The following is a 24,825-nucleotide window of genomic DNA, read 5'->3' as shown; positions in this document are numbered from 1 at the left end:
TTAACAGATACAAACGGAAGTGACCAGGGAGGCAGCTTCCTATACCAACATGACAAGGGACGGACAGGACCATATCAAGAACAGAAACTTCTTTGCTTCTAGAAAGCGTAGCTACCTGTTCCGATGTTGGTCCTACTGTTCTCTAGCAGACAGGCTTGTCTGCTACCATCAAGCATGCAACTAGAAATACATTTGCTCATTCATCCTTTCACACAGAAGGGAAGGGGGATGACAGTATTTTATCATATACAGTATATAAAAGAAAGCGGATGTAGGTTCCTTATGAGACTGTGTGACATGAATTACATATAAACTGTGTTTTAAAGTGTAGTAGTGTGACAGATCGTTCTTGTTTATGTGTAAAAGTAACACGTTCCACTGCTCAGTCTTCTCCCAGATAGTCAGAAACACCACAGTAAATGTAGAAGAGGAATTTATGCCGTAAATGACAACAGATTTAACAAATTAACATGAAAGGAATCGAACAGAGACCTTTCAGCATACCATTCCGGTGTATTACTTCTCGCAACCTCCGTGGCATGGAATGGAGCAATTTTCTTGTTGTTACCGACGTGATACCTTCCCATTCTCGAAGGAGAGCCTCTTTCAAAGAGGCCTTACTACGGATGTCGTGTTTTCTCCATCGTGTTTCCAGCTCACTCCACAGGTATCCCATGGGATTCAGATCCGGACTCTAAGCTGGTGTTTTAAGAGTGTGTGGAGTGTTGCAGAAAAACCACAGCCGGACAATTTGAGCCTTATATTTGGGATCATTGTCCTGTTAGAAGTAATAATTTCTAGCAAGACCCAAGGCGTCAACACTCTGTTGTAAGTTGTGTTTGAGAATGTTCATAAACACAAATCTGTCCATGGTTCCTTCCACAAACACTAATTTTCTGACACCGGAGGCTGACATACAGCCCCATACCACCACTCCACCACCTCCGTGCTTCACTGTGGGTTGAATGATGTTTCGGTCGAGGTCTCGGGGCCCTGGCTCTGTAGCCCGAACGATTGAGAGTGGTACGAACTGTCCTTGGAGTCATGTCCTTTCGGAAGTGGTCATGTACATATGCGGATAATGCCGACGCTGTCGTTTTCGGGTTTTTCTTGATGAATCTTAGTAGCATTCTTGTCTCTCTTGTTGTAAGCTTATGTGGACGACCGTGTGGTTCACTGTTTATTACAACATGTCTGTCCGTATATCGCTTAGTGCACAGTGTGCAGAGTGCAGAGTGCACAGTCGCTCGGCTTCGTCCTAGGATGTTCGCAATTTCGGGCATACGACTTGTGTTGAAGATGCTAGGCGACAACAATGTTTCGCTCCTCAATGGTCTTTTCCTTCCCCTTGCGGACCATTGTGCTGTTCCACGGTGCCCACGTCCGACGTGCTGTTGCTTCACGGTCGCCACACGACTACACGAGTGTGGCACGCACTCCGGGGCTGCGTCAGCCGTTTGTTTGGTTGAAAGTAGTCCGCTGTATGAATACATTTTGCTCTGTCGTAGGCCGTGCAGAGTTTAACATATTTTATTTTCCCAGAATAGATTCATGGCATACGGGAAGCTCATTACCAATAACATGGTTATCTGTCGCTACTTCATCGTACTTACTCGTATCGGCGCTGTGGGTGATTTACTATCCCAACACACAATAGTAGTTTTTCGCCACGTACTGTATGAATACCTATTTCCCTGACTGTACTTGACGACAGACGATTTGAAAAAGTTCCTATTAGACCATCAAATTTCTTTGACAGAAACATTTGACAAAGAAATAAAGGGTGGTGCTCGAAATGTGTTACCATTATTGTTTTTGAATATAAACTTTATTGTCAATACAATCTGAAAGGAACATATAATACAATGAAGAGCCGTCCATGGAGATTTGTTCTAACTCAGCCCATGCTCAATATGTCCACCATTTCGTTTCCTAACCTCCTTTAAACGAACACTGAAGTTAGTGATTACCCTACGGCACATGTCTTTCGTAATTTCACTGCAAGCTTGAAGAATAAGTCTTCTGAGCTTCATTAAATTCCACAGCTTCTTGCTACTGCCTTGCCCTTCGACACGCAGTGGCTAATGCAAGATGGAGCAAGGCCACATACTGCAAACACTGTGCTGGAGTTTTTACACGAGCATTTCGACATGCGGATCATTTCACTCAGGTTTCCAGGTCGCTTCAATGACGGACAAAATTGGTCCCCCAATAGTCCAGACCTCAATCCATGTGACTTTTTTCTTTGCGAGTACCTAAAGGAAAAAATTTTCCCCAAAACGTCCACGTGATTTAATGGAGCTCAGAAGACTTATTCTTCAAGCTTGCAGTGAAATTACGGAAGACATGTGCCATGGGGTAATCACTAACTTCAGTGTTCGTTTAAAGGACGTTAGGAAACGAAATGGTGGACATATTGAGCATGTACTGAGTTAGAACAAATCTCCATGGACGGTTCTTCATTGTATTATATCTTCCTTTCTGATGGTATTGACAATAATGTTTATATTCAAAAACAAAATGGTAACACTTTTCGTGCGCCAGCCTGTATGATAGTGTAATACCGGCCTTATGCTCTGTAAAATACCGTACTAACGGAAGTAACCGATAACGAAAGCTTTGTAACGGACGTGTACCTCGAATTCATACGGTACAACATTTAAGAAGAGTAGTAGGAGTAATCCATCGAACTACGGACCTATATCATTGACGTCGGTTTGCAGTAGGGTTTTGGAGCATAGACTGTATTCAAACATTATGAATCACCTCGAAGGGAACGATCTATTGATAAGTAATCAGCATGGTTTCAGAAAACATCGTACTTATGCAACGCAGCTAGCTCTTTATTCGCACGAAGTAATGGCCGCTATCGACAGGGGATCTCAAGTTGATTCCGTATTTCTAGATTTCCGGAAAGCTTTTGACACCGTTCCTCACAAGCGACTTCTAATCAAGCTGCGGGCCTATGGGGTATCGTCTCAGTTGTGCGACTGCATTCGTGATTTCCTGTCAGGAAGGTCGGAGTTCGTAGGAATAGACGGCAAATCATCGAGTAAAACTGAAGTGATATCAGGTGTTCCCCAGGGAAGCGTCCTGGGACCTCTGCTGTTCCTGATCTATATAAATGACCTGGGTGGAAACCTGAGCAGTTCTCTTAGGTTGTTCGCAGATGATGCTGTAATTTACCGTCTAGTAAGGTCATCCGAAGACCAGTATCAGTTCAAAGTGATTTAGAAAAGATTGCTGTATGGTGTCGCAGGTGGCAGTTGACGCTAAATAACGAAAAGTGTGAGGTGATCCACATGAGTTCCAAAAGAAATCTGTTGGAATTCGATTACTCGATAAATAGTAAAATTCTCAAGGCTGTCAATTCAACTAAGTACCCGGGTGTTAAAATTACGAACAACTTCAGTTGGAAAGACCACACAGATAATATTGTGGGGAAGGCGAGCCAAAGGTTGCCTTTCATTGGCAGTACACTTAAGAAGATGCAAATCCACTAAAGAGACAGGTTACACTACACACGTTCGTCCTCTGTTAGAATATTGCTGCGCGGTGTTGGATCCTTACCAGGTGGGATTGACCGAGGACATCGAAAGGGTGCAAAAAAAGGGCAGCTCGTTTTGTATTATCGCGTAATAGAGGAGAGAGAGTGGCAGAAATGATACGCGAGTTGGGATGGAAGTAATTAAAGCAAAGACGTTTTTGGTCGCGGCGAGATCTGTTTACGAAATTTCAGTCACCAACTTTCTCTTGCGAATGCGAAAATATTTTGTTGAGCCCAGCCTAGATAGGTAGAAATGATCATTAAAATAAAATAAGAGAACTCAGAGCTCGAACAGAAATGTTTAGGTGTTCCTTTTTTCCCGCGCGCTGTTCGGGAGTGGAATGGTAGGGAGATAATATGATTGTGGTTCGATTAACCCTCTGCCAAGCACTTAAATGTGAATTGCAGAGTTATTATGCAGATGTAGATGTAGTCGTTACTTTTAAAGCATTACTTTCAAAGAATATTCGCAGCGGCCAAGGCTGTTCCGCGAATAGTTCGGGTTGACGCGGCGAGTAACGCCGTGTGAGAGTGTGTGGGCAGCCGGCTGGCAGAATGCCGGCCGGTGTCACATGGCGGTCGGACGGCCAGCTGACTGCGGCAGCCATTGTCCGAGGTTAAGTGCGCCGGGCTCGGCCTTGGCGCGCCACTGGCGCAGACGTCGCAACTCTGGCCGCGCTGGAACGGAGCGGAACGCCAGCGACGCGCGGCCCGCCAACCGGTTAGCCAGTTGCGGCAGTCCCGCCGGCGCCAACGCGGCTACCCACGTGCCGCTCCGCACAGCGCGCCCCTGCTGCACTCTGCGCGCCGACATGGACCGCGCCATCTCGCTCTACACGTTCCAACCGCCGCCAGGTTCGTTACACTCCTATGTCATCATCATCATCATCATGCTCTACCGCTGTAGTAATTAGTGTCTTCGCAAATACCTGACTGCCTCCGGCTCGAAGTATACTGAACCGCACATGTTGTTCTCAATGAAGAGACGTCTACAGGCGTTAAAGTAACCTCTGGTGTGCCACAGGGGAGTGTTATGGGACCATTGCTTTTCACAATATATACAGGGGCTTACAAAAACGTACGGCCAACCTTTCAGGAAACATTCCTCACACACAAATAAAGAAAAGATGTTATGTGGACATGTGTCCGGAAACGCTTAATTTCCATGTTAGAGCTCGTTTTAGTTTCGTCAGTATGTACTGTACTTCCTCGATTCACCCCCAGTTGGCCCAATTGAAGGAAGGTAATGTTGACTTCGGTGCTTGTGTTGACATGCGACTCATTGCTCTACAGTACTAGCATCAAGCACATCGGTACGTAGCATCAACAGGTTAGTGTTCATGACGAACGTGGTTTTGCAGTCAGTGCAATGTTTACAAATGCGGTGTTGGCAGATGCCCATTTGATGTATGGATTAGAACGGGGCAATAGCCGTGGCGCGGTACGTTTGTATCGAGACAGATTTTCAGAACGAAGGTGTCCCGACAGGAAGACGTTCGAAGCAATTGATCGGCGTCTTAGGGAGCACGGAACATTCCAGCCTATGACTCGCGACTGGGGAAGACCTAGAACGACGAGGACACCGTTGCTACTGTACAAAGTAACGTTGACCACGTCACTGTATGGAGAGTGCTATGGGAGAACCAGTTGTTTCCGTACCAAGTACAGCGATTGCAGGCACTATCAGCAGCTGATTGGCCTCCACGGGTACACTTCTGCGAATGGTTCATCCAACAATGTGTCAATCCTCATTTCAGTGCAAATGTTCTCTTTATGGATGAGGCTTCATTCCAACGTGATCAAATTGTAAAGTTTCACAATCAACATGTGTGGGCCGACGAGAATCCGCACGCAATTGTGCAATCACGTCATCAACACAGATTTTCTGTGAACGTTTGGGCAGGTATTGTTGGTGATGTCTTGATTGGGCCCCATGTTCTTCCACCTACGCTCAATGGAGCACGTTGTCATGATTTCATACGGTATACTCTACCTGTGCTGCTACAACATGTGCCTTTACAACTACGACACAACATGTGGTTCATGCACGATGGAGGTCCTGCACATTTCAGTCGAAGTGTTCGTACGCTTTTCAACAACAGATCCGGTGACCGATGGATTGGTAGAGGCAGACCAATTCCATGCCCTCCACGCTCTCCTGACCTCAACCCTCTTGACTTTCATTTATGGGGGCATTTGAAAGCTCTTGTCTACGCAACACCGGTACCAAATGTAGAGACTCTTCGTGCTCGTATTATGGACGGCTGTGATACAGTACGCCCTTCTCCAGGGCTGCATCAGCGAATCAGAGATTCCATGCGATGGAGGGTGGATGCATATATCCTCGCTAACGGAGAACATTTTGAACACTTCCTGTAACAAAGTGTTTGACGTCATGCTGGTACCTTCTGTTGCTGTGTGTTTCCATTCCATGATTAATGTGATTTGAAGAGAAGTAATAAAATGAGCTCTAACATGGAAAGTAAGCGTTTCCGGACACATGTCCACAGAACATATTTCATTTCTTTGTGTGTGAGGAATGTTTCCTGAAAGTTTGGCCGTTCCTTTTTGTAACACCCTGTATAAATGACGTAGCAGATAGTGTCGGAAGTTCCATGCGGCTTTTCGCGGATGATGCTGTAGTGTTCAGAGAAGTTGCAGCATTAGAAAATTGCAGCGAAATGCAGGAAGATCTGCAGCGGATAGGCACTTGGTGCAGGGAGTGGGAACCGACCCTTAACATAGACAAATGTAATGTATTGCGAATACGTAGAAAGAAGGATCCTTTATTGTATGATTATATGATAGCGGAACAAACACTGGTAGCAGTTACTTCTGTAAAATATCTGGGAGTATGTGTATGGAACGATTTGAAGTGGAATGGTCATATAAAATTAATTGTTGTTACGGCGGGTGCCAGGTTGAGATTCATTGGGAGAGTCCTTAGAAAATGTAGTCCATCAACAAAGGAGGTGGCTTACAAAACACTCGTTCGACCTATGCTTGAGTATTGCTCATTAGTGTAGGATCCGTACCAGGTCGGGTTGAGTAACCATGATAGCGTTACTGAGATGTTTAGCAAACTCAAGTGGCAGATTCTGCAAGAGAGGCGCTCCGCATCGCGGTGTAGCTAGCTGTCCAGGTTTCGAGAGGTTGCGTTTCTGGATGAGGTATCGAATATATTGCTGCCTCCTACTTATACCTCCAGAAGAGATCACGAATGTAAAAGTAGAGAGATTCGAGCGCCCACGAAGGCTTTCCGGCAGTCGTTCTTCCAGCGAACCATACGCGACTGGAACAGGAAGAGGAGGTAATGACAGTGACACGTAAAGTGTCCTCCGCCACACACCGTTGGGTGGCTTGCGGAGTATAAATGTAGATGTAATTGGAACCGAACAGCGTATGTAATAGTATCTCTAGTTGTTCTCTGTTTACCCAGACGATTTATCAGACGGTACAGACAGCACTACCAGATTGGCGATCTATGAGTACAACTAGATTTTGGAGTTCGATGTGATTCATTGTACGTTTAATTATTTTTCCAGCAGTGCAGAATCGTCATTGGATGAGGATGTCGCAGGAACATAATTAGACGCTAGAGTCGTGACGCTGCCGAAAATAACGAAAATTTAACCATAAGTTGAAGAACTGTCTACGGAACGAAAAGGTCGTTATGTACTTGGTTTCTCAGTTCATTCCTATTGGTATCCATGGTAAAATGATTCCGACAATATACTGTTTTACAGTGAACAACACTTAATGCAGGTGCAAAGGTTATGAGAATGCTAGACAGACCGCGATGTGACGATGCGCATCATCTAGCATCCTCACACTCTTTGTACTTCAGTTCAGTATTGTTTACTTTGAAGCTGGGTGTGCTTAAGTTCTGTTTGTGTTTATGTGTGTCTGTGGGGGGTGGGGGGGGGGGGGAGAGGGAGAGAGAGAGACAGAGAGAGAGAGAGAGAGAGAGAGAGAGAGAGAATGTTGAAGGAGCAAGACATTAGACATTATCAACAATCTGAAACCAGCTATTGGAAGAGTGAAGCGCCGTTGAAATCGTCCCATTTAGAGCCACGATACTAGCAGCAGAAATTACGTGCCCAGACAACCGCGTGTTACATCATCCTTTCCGTTATTCGGATAGGTGCGTCGGCCCCGGCGGATTAACAACGAGGGCCGATATGGTTTTTAGGCGGTTTCCCACGTTCGACTAGATGGATACTGGGCTGCTATCCACGTCTTGCCTCAGTTACACAATTCACAAACATTTCAAACAACATCTTACGCTTTCACGTGGATAACACTAGGCGCTGTTGGATGGAGTATACAAATTCCGTCCCTGGGTAGGATTGGGGTGGGAGGGAGAAGGAGAAGCGGTGGCGACATCCGACCATACTTTACCACTAACATTCACAAATCTACATTAACATGTCGTTTCCATATAGATACGGCATAACGCAGAGAAAAAAATGAGAGCAGCGGCAATTAGCATAGTTCCATTTGCAGTTAACACAGACTGCAGGACATTTAGTAAGGACTTCCTCACAGTTATTAAAGTAGGCAGCAAGAGGATTACGATACGTTAAGCGGTTTCGGAAATACTTCAGGTGAAGACCTTAGCTGATTCAGTCTGTGTTATGGTGGTTCACTATAACGGTAGGAATGGCGGATTCGGGAGGACGACGGTTCAATCCCGCGTCCGGCCATCCTGATTTAGGTTTTCCGTGATTTCCCTAAATCACTCCAGGCAAATGCCGGGATGGTTCCTCTGAAAGGGCACGGCCGACTTCCTTCCCAATCCTTCCCTAATCCGATGAGACCGATGACCACGCTGTCTGGTCTCCTTCCCCAAACCAACCAACAACCAACCAAGGAATGGCGGAAGCACAAGTTATGTTTTGGTGTGTTATTGACCATACATCTCGAAAGAAAGTGATAGTTTACACTAAAACCCGTGGCTTTTGCAATTGGCGCGACTATTCTCACTGAACGTGGAGGTGTAATGATAGTTTAAAATTGTTTGTCGGTGGTATCGACCGCAATGAGGTGCCAGAGAGACCAATAGGATCCGAATGGAACTCAGGCGTTCTTACGTGAGGCGTGCGAAACTAATGCGAAAGGCGCGGCCTATTAAGCGAGGATTTCCCCGAATAAATTTCGAAACAGGTTTCCTCGAACGCTACGTCATTCCCTCGTATATAACAGGAAGGCTACGATGGCGCCCCAAAACCCACTGCACTGATTTTGTTTGACCGATCAGTAAGAGAAAGTCAGGTATATAACTTGACATAGAAAACTGTGGGCCGGCCGTAAGAGCAGCTACTTTGGTCACGTGACCAGCCACAGCCATGTTCCAGTTCAAGGTGCACATTATCTCGCAGTGAGAACGCGGAAACCGGTCACGGTAAATGCCTTCGCGGACATTCGCCTCTGCTTTGATGTTCTCGTCGCTACATTTTTCCGATGATGAGGAGGAAAAAGTGAAAGAGCTGACGCAGTAGATGGTGGGATTGTGTAAGAAAAATGTTAGAAATCAGTAAACCGATGGTGGGCAAAGTATGATAGGAGGTGCACGATGTTGCTCAGACTAAGATTCGTATATCAACCGTAAAAAAAAAGGGCGATGAAAATAAACGTGTTATTAGGCTGCAGTTTATACCATATTATTAGTTCGGTGCATAAGTTCGTAGCGTTTTTACACAAGTTTTTTGGCAGTCTAGCAGAATGCGGGCGGGCGTGTTGTGCAGTAGTATTACGTCACGCAGCCTTCTTGGTCGTTGTTCTCGGCTTGCAGTGCCTTTGTAAACTGAACTATCTGAAAGTATGCAGTCTCGTGTAATTAAACATTGCGCGAACTCGGCTTTTCGCGCCGAAATAAGATTCCTCGCATTGAGTTTGAGTTGCAAAGAGACTGTCGATGTCACACGCGTCGACTCGCAGTCGCTGCTGCAGCATGACACCACTGCCAAAACTGACCCTTCCCCATTTCACAGTTGGCGCTTCTCCCGTGTTGTTGCAACCACATGCTGCTCGTGCATTTCCCACACTCTTCACCACGCCGCAACAATACCGCTCGCTCGCGAACAGGGAACTCAGCACGGCGGGGTCCGCAGCTCGTGGTCTTGCGGTCGCGTTCTCGCTTCCCGCGCACGGGGTTCCGGGTTCGGTTCCCGGCAGGGTCAGGGATTTTCTCTGCCTCGAGATGACTGGGTGTTGTGTGTCTTTCATCATCATTGATTCGCAAGTCGCTGAAGTGGCGTCAGCTAAGAAGGACTTGCACTTTCGGCGGCCGATCACCCCGCATGGGGTCTCCCGGCTAACAATGCCGTACGATCATTTCGTTTCAGCACGGGGGGGGGGGGGGGGGGCAGCTCTCGCGCTCAAAAACAGCAGTGTATTAAGACCTGTTCCATTTCTTACAGTTACGGAGTATACGCTATTATTGCTTCTCGCGCCCTATTAGCGAGAAGGGGCTGAGAACATGGCCAAGTCTAAGTTTGTCGGGCATTAAATGTAAACTATCCCGCTGGTCTTCCTTTGCACAACTGACTTCTTTTCTGAAATTATAATAGTCTTCCAAAATGTGAAAATACGTTCGAAGATAGTACATGACCTTATACTTAGGAACAACAAGTCTACTGAATTAAAAATGTTGCTATCGAGAAAATGTTGCCAGTGCTGTATTTATTGCTTTATACGGTCCGCTGTTACTCCACTGCACACCTAGAGTCAGTAACTGTAATCAAATTAAATAGAAGTACTTTTATTCACGGAAATCACTTACAAGTTAAATACATTTTGGAATAGAAGTTATCAGAATCTAACTAAAATTTTCATTTTCAAAGCAGTTAAAACTGTTAAGAGATTACAGAAATTCAGTTCATCTGCAAACATGACATGTTCCATTGTTAAAGACTTGCTTCTATTTCAGGTTACAAGATGATACACTACCGATAAAGTATGGCTTAACCGTCCACTCTTTACATTTTGAAAATCTATAGAATTTTATATGCCATAAAATTCGTAACAGAGAAACACAATATATTCCAAATAGCTTTAATTTATTATACAAGACACAAATGTGGGGAACTCATAATTCGAGGTCTTGCTGAAAAGCGATGGCTTCTAAATTTTGCGTTAAAACTCGTAAGACTTTTTAAATAAAGCAAACGTTGCTAACATTCTGCATCTTTATTCTTCATTACTCGGCTGGCCCACCCACAGACATGGGTGTGTGTGATAAAATTCGTAACAGAGAAACACAATATCTTCCAAATAGCTGTAATTTATTTTACAAGACTCAGATGTTGAGAAATCAAATTACGAGGGTTTGCTGAAAAGCGAAGCCCTCTAAATTTTGCGTTAAAACTCTTAAAGCTATTTAAATAAAACAAACGTTACTAAAATTCTGCATCTTTATTCTTCATTTCTCGGCTGGTCCCGGCGGAGGTTCGAGTCCTCCCTCTGGCATGGGTGTGTGTGTTTGTCCTTAGGATAATTTAGCTTAAGTAGTGTGTAAGCTTAGGGACTGATGACCTTAGCAGTTAAGTCCCATAAGATTTCACACACATTTGAACATTTCTTCATTACTACATATTTACTCCTGAACATAGTCACCGTGGCGACGACAGCATTTCTTGCAACTAGAGACCAGTTTGTTGACACCGTCACTCAAAACTGTTTGACTTTGTTGACTGTGCGTCAACCTCAAGTCTACTTGCACCGCTTCATCACTATTAAACTGAAGTCCTCGATGATGTTTTTTTTTAGTTTTGGAAGCAGGTGAAAATCGGATCGGCCCGTGGAGGACGATCGACGATAATGAACCCAAGGCGTCGGATTGCTGCAGATGTTACAGAGCTCTTGTGTGGTCTGGCATTGTTGGGCTGAAGGCGAGAGCGCTCCATGTGTGGGTGAACTTCTCGCATTCGAAACAAGATGACAGCACGCTGTTTCTCACGCACTGCCATGTTGTACGCTATATTTCGCAACCCTGTAGTGGTAGATAGCTGAAAATATCTAGGCATGAAATTTAAAATGTTAGTGAGGTTTGTTTTATTTAAAATAGTCGTGGATTTTCACATAAAGTACTCGAATGCTTCTCTTTTCAGCACGCCCTCGAAACTACACATGCTGCCCCAAACACAACTTCATATCTCACACATTAAGAACTGTGCAAGATACAAGATAGCGCTGTTGGTGGACTAACGCGAACTCCTTCACATTATTTTAAAATCGGTCACTTAACTAAAACCTCGAACAGGAAATCACCGTCCATTCCTAGGCACTCTGTACCAAAGGGCCAACGGGAGTGGACGAGCGGTTCTAGGCGCTTCAGTCTGGAACCGCGCGACCGCTACGGTCGCAGGTTCGAATCCTACCTCAGGCTTGGATGTGTGTGATGTCCTTAGGTTAGTTAGGTTTAAGTAGTTCTAAGTTCTAGGGACTGATGACCTTAGATGTTAAGTCCCATAGCGCTCAAAGCCTTTTTTTTTTTTTTTTTTGGTTTTACCAAAGGTAGGGTTTAATTTCGCTGTTAATGCGCAGGAACGGCTTTCCTGTAGCTTCCATGGAATTTTATTTGAACTGACTGGAACAAGTCGGCCACGAAGGTTTAAAGTAGTACACCTGAAGTAAACCGCAACATAAATGCAATTTGCTGCTGCGCCGGCACGAGTGAACGTGACAGAGGAAACAAACGTGATGTGATGGGCAGAGTCGTGGGACGAGGTACTTTGTGTTTCATCGCTGGCTTGCAGCAGTTGAAAACATGACATCACAGTCATGAAGACTGTCAGCTTATGATGGTATCTGTCGAGCAGAAGTAGGGAGCAAAGTGACACTGCTACTGCGGTGAACGGTGGCACCTGTTGTTTACATTAAATCTTATGGTTTTATTGTTTTGATTATACGAACTTGCGATTTGTGAACCTGACTTTCAGACTAGTATTTGTAAAAAGTGATTTCTCATTCTAAGTGTTATCACAAGTTTCCAAATGTGATACTTCATTTTTTTGGTGCGTTTTGGAGTGGGGGATTTGGGGAGGGGGTGGGGGAAGAAAGGAGGGTGTGGCGTTGTAAGGTTGAAAAGGTGTGTTCTAAAATTTTATAAATTGAACCCTGATCTCAAGGTACAGCACTCTCCCCTACTGCACTTTAATTCGGGAGAATATCTGCCTACACAACCTGACCATTGACCATCCAGATGGGTTTTAAGGGGGTCATCACTAATTAGACAAAAGCAAACGCCGGTGTGATTCCTCTGAAAATCTCACCCTTGATACACTTCCCAGTTCTTGTCGCTCTCTATACTCAATAACGTCATTGTGGAGGGCGTTGCATACTGAGCTACCGGCCAACTAATAATTTTAATCTTTTTAAGGGGGGGTAGGACGTCAAACGGGCCGACTTTGAGCAGGAGAGGCACCACAGAAGATTTTAATTTCCACTATGTATACTTTTACAAACAATTTCATAAAACGTTCTCAGCATGACCAGGAAGGATTCAGGATTCACACTCATAGCAGTGCTAGTTCAGAAATATAACAATTTCTTTTTGCATGTGAAATTTATCATTTTTTCACTTGCTGTTGGCTGCATTTGTGTTATAGGTACACTTTCCTTCATAAGTAAGAGTGTCTTCGATGAATTTTGCACAGCATACAAATTATACCTACAGATATATGAAACTGTAGAATTTATTTAATTTATGAAAAAGTTAATGAGCTGTTTCATTTTAAACTTCATGTTTAGAAGAAACTCAAATTTTATAGTTAATTATCTCAGTTTTATCCGCCATTTTTAACAGATTTGGAAAACTCTAGAGTTTCATACATCTGTAATTATGATCTTATGCTGCGCAAAATTCATCGAAGAATTTCTTACTTAGGAAGAAAAATGTATCTATAGCAACAAATGCAGCGAATAGTAAGTGAAAAAATGATGAAAGTTCTCATGTAAGAAAATTTATTTTATTACGTTTTTGAACTTCCACTGCTATGAGTGTGAATCTCCAATCTTTCATGGTCATACTGACAAAGTTTTATGAATTTATTTGTAGAAGTACAGGCAGTGGAAATTAAAATGTCCTGTGGTGCCTCTCCTGTTCCAAGTCGGCCCGTTTGATATCCTGCTCCCCTTGAGACTTGTACTGAATAATTTTGCCTTTATCCCCACGAGCGGGAACGGATTTAATCAGTGAATATTTTGTTAGGTCCAGTGTATGAGTTAATTTTACAGGTAACTGACTAATTACACTAACCAGCTTTAAAATCTAATTTATACAAGTTATCTTTATCAACAATGAAGAACTGCACTTGAATGCGCCGTTTTGAATTAAATAAAAAGTGTACGTGTGACACCTGCAAGAATTTTAGTTACATGTGTTATAAAGACCTTTATTACCATATTACTTTTATTGCCATACATTTAACTTATTCTGGATCACATCTAAGGTGAATGAAGTTATCCTTCATAAAACTTATTCTGAACCATTTACATTCTTTCCATCACACACTAAAGTAAACAAAACAATAATATGCCATTTTAATTAATAACTATTTCAAGGTTACTATGCTGGACGATAGTTACTACCCAAATCTAATTTCATTTCTAATTATCGGACAAATACTCCTACTAATCCTAGAATCAGCAGTAGCTATAATTCGTAGAGAAACGAAACATTAGGAGACAGAATTTTTCTTGGGTGTCGTTCTTCGTTTCTTTATCACTGCTTGGATGTTGTACTGGCAATGAAAAATCTGTGTTTGAGTTGGATGCATTTTCCATAGTTATGTCACCGTTTTGTTTTATGGACATGTTGCCCTGCCTAGACAAAATGACTGAGGCGATGACTGTTGGCTTACTCTCAAAGCCGTAGTCCTCAGCGACCTCCAAGCAGACGTTGACGTGCTTCGCACTGCATTTTCTCAGTTACATAAAACTTCTTGTACTCGCTCTTGGCGTTTCGCAAAATTCATCGAGAGTGAGTTTTGTTATTTGATTGGCCACTTTTCATGTCGCCGATTGAATGATTAACTTTTTGTTTTGGTTGCATTTTGCTAGTTAAAAGTACTACACAGTTCTTAAGTAGATTACTGGCTTGGATAGCATCCTGTGTAAAACCCAGTTTAAAGCGATATCTCCATATTACGTGCCGTCTTCAGATGTAAATGTTCCTGTCGTCAGTCTCATGTAATGAGGGAAAACTGGGAAAACTAATGTTTGTTCAAATGAGACTAACGTTGAACGCAAATGTAACGGTTTGATGGTAAATTAATACGCGTCTGACCCATATGAATGTCTAAAGCTAACGGAATGTAATGTGATATTTAAATTTAAATGAGCATTTAGATTAGACACATTGCAGTTATCGGCGTTGTTATGCTCTATTCAACCACACATTTGATATTTTAAGATTTGCGACACGTGGTGAACGAGAGTGCTGGAAATCTTTGTAGTTTAGCAAACAGGAAAATAGCAGCCCATTATTCACATATGGGGAAAATTCATTCTCAAGACACAAGTGAATAATGACCATGTGTTTTGATCGCTTACTTTTTTTTTATGTTCCTGGACTTTAACTGTCAGGAGTAAAGCAATCACTAACCTAAGTTGACGTAATCTCCGTTCATTTAGTTTTGTATTCAAAAGACCAGATGCATTATTCATAAATAATTCGGAAAACACAACGATAAAAAGTTCTACATACGTTTGCCCGTAGGCCTTGTTTCTCTGAATTAAAGTAAAAATGCAGACTTCTCGAAACCAAATCAAATAATTATCACTTTCGTTACCAGGAAAAATAAAGTTGTATGATTTTTACTCTAATCATATCAAACAAAATGCCACCACGTCGAAAGCAAATCGACGAAATTAGTAATAATTTGCCTTGCGGGACGCTAAACACTGAAAGAGGTTCAACCAACCGTAAATTATTGTCTTTAAATTAGTTTACATATTTGGTAACTATCAGCAAAATGAGGAGGGATATGTTAATCAAGTATAAGTTATATTCTCGTTACTGAGTGCGGAAGCAGAATATAATCGATGCATTGCTGCCCCAGCGGTGACGAAGTCTGAGGCGGGCACCATCCCAGCTAACAAAAAAATGTTCAAATTTGTGTGAAATATTATGGGACATAACTGCTAAGGTCATCAGTCCCTAAGCTTACACAGCACTTAACCTAAATTATCCTAAGGACAAACACGCACACCCATGCCCGAGGGAAGGCTCGAACCTTCGGCGGGAGCAGCCGCACAGTCCATGACTGCAGCGCCCTAGACCGCACGGCTAAGGCCGCGCGGCCCCGAGCTAACAGCCTCTCCCTCGACAGACAGTACACCGAATTCGAAGATTCGAGTAGAATTCACTTTTCCCAGCAAGAGGTGTGCTGACTACAAGACTTCTATTATATCTAAGTCGGTAGGCTTTCGTGGCCGTTATCGCTAAAGTTAAAATCTTGTGGGTTGTTAGGCCGCGTCGTATTTCCTTCTAAAATAATCGACGTTTCGACCCCTCTGTCTGGATCTTCTTCGGGATGTTTCGGTGTCCACTATTGCTAGGACACTGTCAGAGACCAGTCTCGCGTTCTCTTGTAAACTCGATACTGGTTCTGACTGTTCTACCAATAATGGACACCGAAACATCCTGAAGAAGATCCCAGCAGATGGGTCGAAACGTCGGTTATTTTAGAAGAGAATATGACGCGGCCAAATAACCCATAAAATTTTAATTTTATATTTATTATAGTCCGAGGAAACGGCTCACAAATTCCTTTAACCCTGCACTCTCAGTATCTGGGTGACCACTTGAACCTGAATTGAATACTTGACAAAGAATACTTTAAAAAATTTACATAGTTACCTTTGCATTGTGGTTTATTCACTGTCATTAAGTAATCATTTGCTTGTACTAAATATAAATTTGTGTAAAGGCGGTGTTGAATTTTATACTTACTGTCATAGTATTTAAATAATGTTTGTTGTCATTTTAGGTAATTTGAAGACTCATTCAAACTGATTAAAACTGCATTCCTGTGGCACATTGTTCGGTTACTATTCATCTGTCTCTGGGTTGCTCGAGTCCCTAAGAGAGACATAACAGCCGTGACATTACGCGCTCTCGGGCATTTTATTTCGATCTTGATTTGGGTGTCATTATTGTCGAAGGCATACTGTTGACCAAACCCTGACGCTAATGCAGTCAGTAGCTAAAATTGTAAAATGCCATCGCATTGCCACACGAATGGATAGCATTCACATAAACATTACGAATTTTGCTAAGCTCTTTTAGGATGACCCTGAACATTAGGTCTCTACTTCGTGTGATGCCATTCTGCAGATCATGAGCAGCTCGTAGAAACAGCACTGTGGAGTGTGAACGTATCCCCACAGATTAACATGCATGCCTTGATATCTTTTCGTGCATCCAAAGTAGTTCAGTGCGTATTACTGATTAAATAGTGCCAATAATAAGTCACAGATTCGAAAGATGGGCTGAATTTCAATGGGTCAAATTTATTTACTGCTTCCGTAAGCAGGCTAAACAGCATAGTGACTCATACCTCTGTCATTAACTACAACAGGGTGAACCGGAAACCAGCCGAAAAAATTCTCATGTCGTTCAAGAATATTTTTTGAGTATTTTGGTGTAACCGACCCACATCCTCCGGTGACTCCTTACAGAGCAATTATGGAATAATGATTCATTTTTTTAGCTTTGTTGCTGCGAAAATACCTCCACAACAGTGGGAATGCCTACAACACGACAGTTGGAAAGCCAATAATGTATGTCACCAAAATGTACAAAACACAGATCAATGCAACAACTGCCAGTCCGCATTTAAAGCACTGTGAAGTGATCGCCGTTGCTGTGAAAACAGCTCAGTTGCCGTTGTGCTGGTCTTTCTTTGCATGTCGTGAACTCATACATGAGATGCACATCGACTACTTCTTCGTGAGTGAACCTAACCATACCGTTGCATAACCTTGTTAATGTAAAACCAACACTGACGGAAAAACAAACCAGAAACAGAACCGAAAAGTAGTGAATGCATCATTGTCTTTAACAGCAAGGAACGCGAGTGATTGGAACAAATTTGCGTCCAAACTACACACGCATTGCATACCATCGACAGTTGCTCTGCTGTGTAGATATTTTCAGCGCAAATACAGATATACAAAGATAAATACTTTTTAAAAACCCACTGGAGACCACATGTCCCTGATATCACAACACACGGGAATTATCTCCCGACAACCTTCAAAATTTTCCCTCTTAGGCTCTTGCTCACCAAACGTAGTATAGGGTGATTTTAAAGAATAGTGTGAAACGGCTAGAGATGGTTTTTGAAGATGACCAAGGACAAACAACGGCTGATGAAGTACATAAATGTTTGGTTTTCTTAAAAAGAGGCCGCTCTATTCTTATTACGTAACACCGTACACAGTATATATCACTAGACGACAAGATACCACGTCACCTCAAGGTAGTTGTCCAATTAGCGTCCACGATGTCAGAGGTAACTACGCTCTGGGATTATCAAAGTATCGATTTAAACTCAGACCTTACGTAATTCTATCGAATAAGCAACTCGTTACAAAATATTCGTTAATCGTTACTTTCATTACTAATCACGTCTGCCCACAGACACGCCATAATCTCTGCGTTATGACTGGCTGATGGAGAACAAGCGGAACACGCCCTGATCGCTTTCACAGTTTTTGAGGTGCAGTATCTTATTTGGTGGTTTTTGTATTAATGTTTGTGTGCAGCGTAATATGCTGTATGTAGCCATCGGCCATTGAAAAGTTGTAATTTTGTTACACAATTTGTTACAATAATATGACGGGATGTAAACCGTTCCATGGCAGTATTTTATGGACTGAATCGCAAGTACGGTTCAGTATCACAGTGCAATACATCCAGTGCTCTGTTTAATTGTGGCGCAGTGGGTACACCCCACACTCCGATCACCAACTGATTTTTCTGTTAGTTATAGCTTCTTTCACCTCTCCCATAGGCTATAGCCCTACCCTTTTCAAGATGGTTACTTCAAAGGAAATGCATATTCTCAAAAATCCAACTTTTCATCTGCAATTTTGTTAAAAATGGTGACTCTTAACATTATGGAACTTAACAGCTTAGGTCATCAGTCCCCTACACTTAGAACTACTTAAACCAAACTAACCTAAGGACATCACATACATCCATGCGCGAGGCAGGATTCGAACCTGCGACCGTAGCAGCAGCGCGGATCCGGACTGAAGCGCCTAGAACCGCTCGGCATGCAATTTTGCTATCGACGGATATCATAAAAATATTCCTCCCGTTTCTATTCAAATTTAATTAAACCTGTTTCAACAAGTCGTGCTGACGTAGTACTTCATCAAGATAGCTGCTGCACTTTGTCTGAAGCATCGTGTTGCTATAGAATTTCTATGGGAGAATTAAACGGCGACAAAATGTTCACGAGATACTGAAGGAAGTATACGTGGACGATGCTTTTGATAGCAGTAGAGTTAGTCCTCGGGCAAGGAGATTATCACTGGACTCTCCCGTGCAGCGGCAGACCGAGCGCTGCACCTAATCCTGACAACGTGCAGTGTTTTGACAGTCTCATTTTGACTGTCAAACGCATAAAATTGAAGTAACTGCAGAACCAAGTGAGAGTAGGAGAAGCGCGTGTATGTGGAATATTGAGGTGGTTGATAAAGGTTTGCCCCAGGTGGGGTCCGCGAATCATGGCGATTGGAAAAGCTTGGATGAACGATACTGAAACACAAACCTTCATGGAAGATTAAAACTGTGTGCCGAACTGAGACTCGAAGTCGGGACCTTTGCCTTTCGCGGGCAAGTGCTCTACCGATTGAGCTACCGAAGCACGACTCACGACCCATCGTCACAGCTTTCGCAGGAGAGCTTCTGTGAAGTTTGAGTCGTGCTGGGAATTTAATTCGGTGGAGCACTTTCACACGAAAGGCAAGGTCCCGACTTCGAGTTTCCGTTCGGCGCACAGTTTTAACCTGTCAGGAAGTTTATTGTCAGCGTACACTCTGCTGCAAGTGAAAATTTCATTCTGGAAACACGAACGTTCTCCCTGCAGCCCTGACATGGCACTGCATGGTTACCATCTCTTCCAAAAAGGAGGAGGAATCCATTGCGTAACTGGAGTAGAATGTGATGGCTTCCTTGTGAAGGCTGCTAACCAACAGCTCAATGGTGCTGGTCCTCATTTCTACCCTGCAGGTATAGAAGCCTTCGTTAGAAGGTGCATAAGACAATAGAAAAGGGCGAAGATTATAGTGAAAAATGAGGGTAACGTTTTGTCTCTCAAGAATGTGCCAACTTACAGTAAAAGTATCAAAGGTATATGGAATATACAGGACAGTTAAAGAAGGCTTAAACAAATTTTTAAAAAAAATGTGCATTTCATTTGCAGTGACCTTCATATGTACAATGTCCAGTCACTTTAAAGTGACCACTTGTTCAAAGCTTGAACAACCAGATTTTGCAGTGCGGACCGCTTCAAGGCGTGTATGAAGAGAGTCACGGAGAGTCCGCAGCTCGTGGTCGTGCGGTAGCGTTCTCGCTTCCCGCGCCCGGGTTCCCGGGTTCGATTCCCGGCGGGGTCAGGGATTTTCTCTGCCTCGTGATGACTGGGTGTTGTGTGCTGTCCTTAGGTTAGTTAGGTTTAAGTAGTTCTAAGTTCTAGGGGACTGATGACCATAGATGTTAAGTCCCATAGCGCTCAGAGCCATTTGAACCATTAGAGTCATTGAGATTCTGGAAGGTACCGGAAGGTACCGACAAGCATTTGGAGCCATGGCGGCTCCAGAGTAGTCACCAGCTGCGCTAGGTTTCTCGGTTGAGGATCCATGGCGCGATGAGATCGTTTGAGGTGGTCCCAAAGATTCTGATTGGGTTTAAATCTGGGGAGTTTTGTGGCCAGGAGAATACGGTAAACTCATCCGGGTGATCTTCGAACCTGGCATGTACACTGTGATCTTCGTGACGTGTTCAATAGTCCTACTGGTAGATGCCATCGTGAAGAGGAAAAACAAACTGCATGTACGGGTAGACAAGATCCCCAAGGATAGATGCATACTTATGCTGATTCATTGTACCTTCCAAATTAATGAGATCACAAGGGGAATGACACTAAATTATTTCTTAGACCATAAAGTTCCCTCCGCCGGCCAAGACCCTTCAGACGATTACTGCAGGGCCGTAAATGCACAAGGCTATCGGTCCGATAGAGCAGGAAACGTGATTCATCTGAAAAGGGCACCTGTGGCCACTCACTGGACATTCAGCTGCGGTACTGCCGAGAAATTTCCAGCCTTCCTCGACGATGAACAGCGGTCAACATGCCTGCAGCGAAAGCCTACACGCAGCAACGGTCATAGAGGAGATAGTGTTGGTAGCCGCTTGGTTCACCCAGTTGCTCGCTAGTTCCACGTCTTTACGCCCGGGCACAGCTCCGTAGCCGTCGTTCACCCCTTCGATCTATCGCCCGTGGTGTATAATAGCTGCCTCGGCGCCTTTCTTGCATAGCGCCATTTTGCCGTGCGGGCTATATTTCAGCCACGGCGGCACGCGAACAGTTTACAAACTTAGCCGTTTCGGAAATGCCTCCAGCCTTTTTCCAGAAGCTAATAACATGCCCATTTGGACGTCAGAACAATCACTCCGTTTCCGCATTACGACAAACACTGAACTGTTTTCCTTGTCCCTCGATTCGCTTCTTATACTGTCACTGCTAATGCTGCCACTTGCCGTCTATAAGGGGTTATTGCACGCTGACGTCGAATATAGGCAGTGATCACATTAATGTGACTGGACCGTGCATATGCTGAATTTTACCATGAGCTCAAGCAGTTCACTTCCCAGTACCTTCCAGTTCCAGAAGGTTCAACGATTATTCTTATACATTTGTCTTCAGAAGAAAAGTTTTTGAAAGCAAATTGCTACTGTTGAGGGAACGTATCAGTGCCAGCACGAACTGTGACGTCCTTATCCGTTGCGTAAATACGAGGGTTGACTGAAACGTAATGCCTCCACCTTCATAACTCTTCAACAGTTGGCAGCATTGGTATGCAGCAGGTACTGGCTTTTTCCATAGCCTCTTCTCTACAGCTCCAGTTGGCGGGAAGCCTTAGCATTGAACGGATGTGTTGTTACAGTGTAAAGTATGGAACCCTGCGCAGAGGTGTCACCCCATAGGGGATTCATCAGAGAATGAAAGCAGTTTATGGTGATTCTGTTGATGTGAGTACTGTGCGTCGTTGGGCGAGTAAGTTTTCCTGCAGGATGACAATGCCAAACCACAAACTTTACGTGCAGCCAAAGCAGATCTTCAGAGACTGAATCTCACCACCGTACGACATCCTCCATACAGTCCACATTTAGCACCATCTGACTTCCATCTGTTCCCGATAATGAAAGACGATCTGCTGCGACATCATTACGCTTCTGATGAAGACGTTGAAAGAACTGTGAGACTGTGGTTGCAGAAGTAGTGTGTCGACTTCTTCCGTGACGGCTTCAGAAAACTTGTTCATCGTTGGCAGAAATGTATCCAATTGGCTGGTGATTATGTGGAAAAGTGAATATTGGTAATTAAAGATCACATTCTAAGGATTATTTCTGCTTTTGATTTATTAAAATATTCCCATGCAAACCCACGTAACGAAGGTGGAGGCATTACTTTTCATTCAACCCTCGAATGTACAGTTTCTTCCATGATGCCTCATTGTCTATATACACTACATAGTTGTTAAATCAGGTTCATTAATACCTCTAGCTTAATAAAACCATATTATTACCGTATCAACACTGTTGCTGTTTACAGGATGCAAAAAAGAAACGAGAGTGAAGTTTCGAGATTTTGTTTGTCATATGAAATGGACGAATTAACCCAGATTACGGCCTTGATTTGGTAGCCAGGGGCGTACATGGCGAGAGGGAACTCACAGCAGTAAATAAACACACGAAGATTAAAGAAATGATGCATCAACTGTAGTCGTTACTGTATATCGCTACCATTCGTCCCGAGTCGACAGTAGCAACGTTAACCATGTCGTTATTTGTTACCGACTAAGCCGACATCAACAATAACTAAATGGGATACGTAGTCGTTACTCCATACCGCTACCGTAAACTACCGTCCTGTTCCGAGTGCGGCACGAACAGCGTGCTTCGCGTCTTCACTAATTATTCACACGACCCACTGAGACAAAGTGGTGAGACACGAACGAATCGACCTCGAATTTGCTTGCAGTATGGCGACATGCGAGTAACGAAACTTTTTAGGAAATACCGAATCGGCACTTTGGGACTCGTCTAGTATTCGCCACTCACTAACGAGTACAAAAGATTTACAACAGGACCACTACCCGCACGCCACATCGGGGGCAACCGCGCTAGTGGAAATTCTCCAGCCTACACCTGACTGGTGGTTCAAGTAACAGGAATGTGTTGCATCAGCGTTTGCACATCTCTGACGGGCTCTGCGCACACATCCTTCGCGGTACTTCACAGGCAGACGCCCTGCGCTTCATCGAGCGTCATAGCGATTTAACTGGACCGCTCCATTCGGTACTTTAACGGGTACGATTACGTCAAACCGCTTGTACAATGTAACGCCCGTGTGACCTGGAACTCCATGTTGTTAGTGGGCGCCATTTTTCTCTACTCGCTGCTTCAGTTATTTATAACGTGAAGATTGGAACAAAGATTAACCGTCTTTTGCTACGGAATATTTTGTTTTGATATTTCAATTACTGCAAGAAGAAAGGTTAAGTACATCGAAATGGATAATGGTGACGTCAGCTAGAAACCTGTACTGTGGTTACCTACTGTCCATACAGGATACAGTTGACACAGGATGTCGCGGCAGCGTGGGTGGTTTGTGGAACAAACGGATTTTTGCGACTGAGGATGGTTGGGCTGAAAAGTTTATTTTTCATATTCCCAGCTCGACTCAGATGTCATTATAAATTTTGTGATACGATGTCAATTTGGACCACCCGACGAAGTTGTTGGGAACCAGGCTGCCAGATGAGAAGACCCGGCCAGCGCGACATCGGTAGGCACGATGAGGCGCGAACCTCGTGTGCTGAAGATATCCGACCAATGGAAAGTGGGCGTGCTTGAACAGAGACCTGTGTAGCCTATGTGGTCTCAGACCAAATAACAGCACTGGCTGAAGATATTCAAACAGATCATCGAATAAAAACATCCCTTCAAACAATATTCAACTTTAAAAAAGTACACTGAAATATCGTTCAATACAGACCTAAAAGTGTCAGTCCTCTAAAAATATAAAATGGAAAAGGCACTACCATTACGAAAGCACCTTGGCCTTAGCAAAGTCACTTATACAACAGTTAGTACTGCAGTTTGATTCTTCAGTTCCCTCCGGCATATTTGTCAATCGAACAGTCCACGGGTGTACTGCCGGTTCATAGTGTTCAACGGTCGCAACATTTCGTCGCCACAGTGAAATGCGCTGACGAACTGAGCTGAGAGTGCGCGGTCGGCTTACACCACTGTGCTGCCATAGAAGCGTTGCCAAACACAGTCTTCCGAAATTCCTTCATGAAAGAAGACGAAGTAAGTGTTCCAGAATTCGAAACAAGAACAGCTGCCATCATAAGTAACTTAAAAGTAGATATCCTCGGAGTAGTGAAGCAACTTAAAATCAAGTAATAAAAGCAAGTTTTCCAGTCAAGGCTGTATACCAGTTAGGTTCCTTTGAGAGTATGCTCATACAACAGCTCCATACATACAACCATATACAACCGTTCGCTCGACGAAAGATCCGTACTCAAAAACTGGAAAATTACACAAATCACACCAATATTCAAGAAAGGTAGTAGGAGTAATCCACTAAATTACAGCTCCATATCATTAACGTCGATATGCAGCAGGATTTTGGAACATATATTGTGGTTGAGCATTATGAATTACGTCGAAGAGAACGGTCTATTGACACGGTCAAGACGGATTTAGAAAACATCGTTCTTGTGAAAAAAACTAGCTCTTTATTCGCAGGAAGTGTTGAGTACTATTGACAAGGGATTTCAAATTGATTGCGTATTTCTAGGTTTCCAAACTGCATTTTCAACACAAACGGCCTGTAGTGAAATTGCGTGCTTATGGAATATCGTCTTAGTTATGTGACTGGATTTGTGAATTCCTGTCAGAAAGGTCACACTTCGTAGTAACTGACGGAAAGTCATCGAGTAAAACAGATGTGATTTCTAGTCTTCCC

The 24,825-nt window shown here is 43.5% G+C and overlaps 1 protein-coding gene across 1 annotated transcript in view; it reads left to right on the top strand.

The window, feature by feature from the left end:
* The first annotated feature begins 4,119 nt into the window (after positions 1–4,119).
* LOC126176352 (UNC93-like protein) overlaps positions 4,120–24,825 on the top strand; it is a 399,900-nt gene continuing 379,194 nt past the window's right edge. The window contains exon 1 of the mRNA XM_049923505.1: positions 4,120–4,402. Within this exon, the coding sequence (XP_049779462.1) occupies positions 4,120–4,402 (283 nt within the window). The remainder of the gene's footprint in view (positions 4,403–24,825) is intronic.

Source organism: Schistocerca cancellata, chromosome 3, assembly GCF_023864275.1.
Source record: "Schistocerca cancellata isolate TAMUIC-IGC-003103 chromosome 3, iqSchCanc2.1, whole genome shotgun sequence".
NCBI classification, from domain to species: Eukaryota; Metazoa; Arthropoda; class Insecta; order Orthoptera; family Acrididae; genus Schistocerca; species Schistocerca cancellata.
The sequence above is the reverse complement of the archived record's forward strand: the minus strand, read 5'-3'. Positions and strand labels throughout refer to the sequence as shown.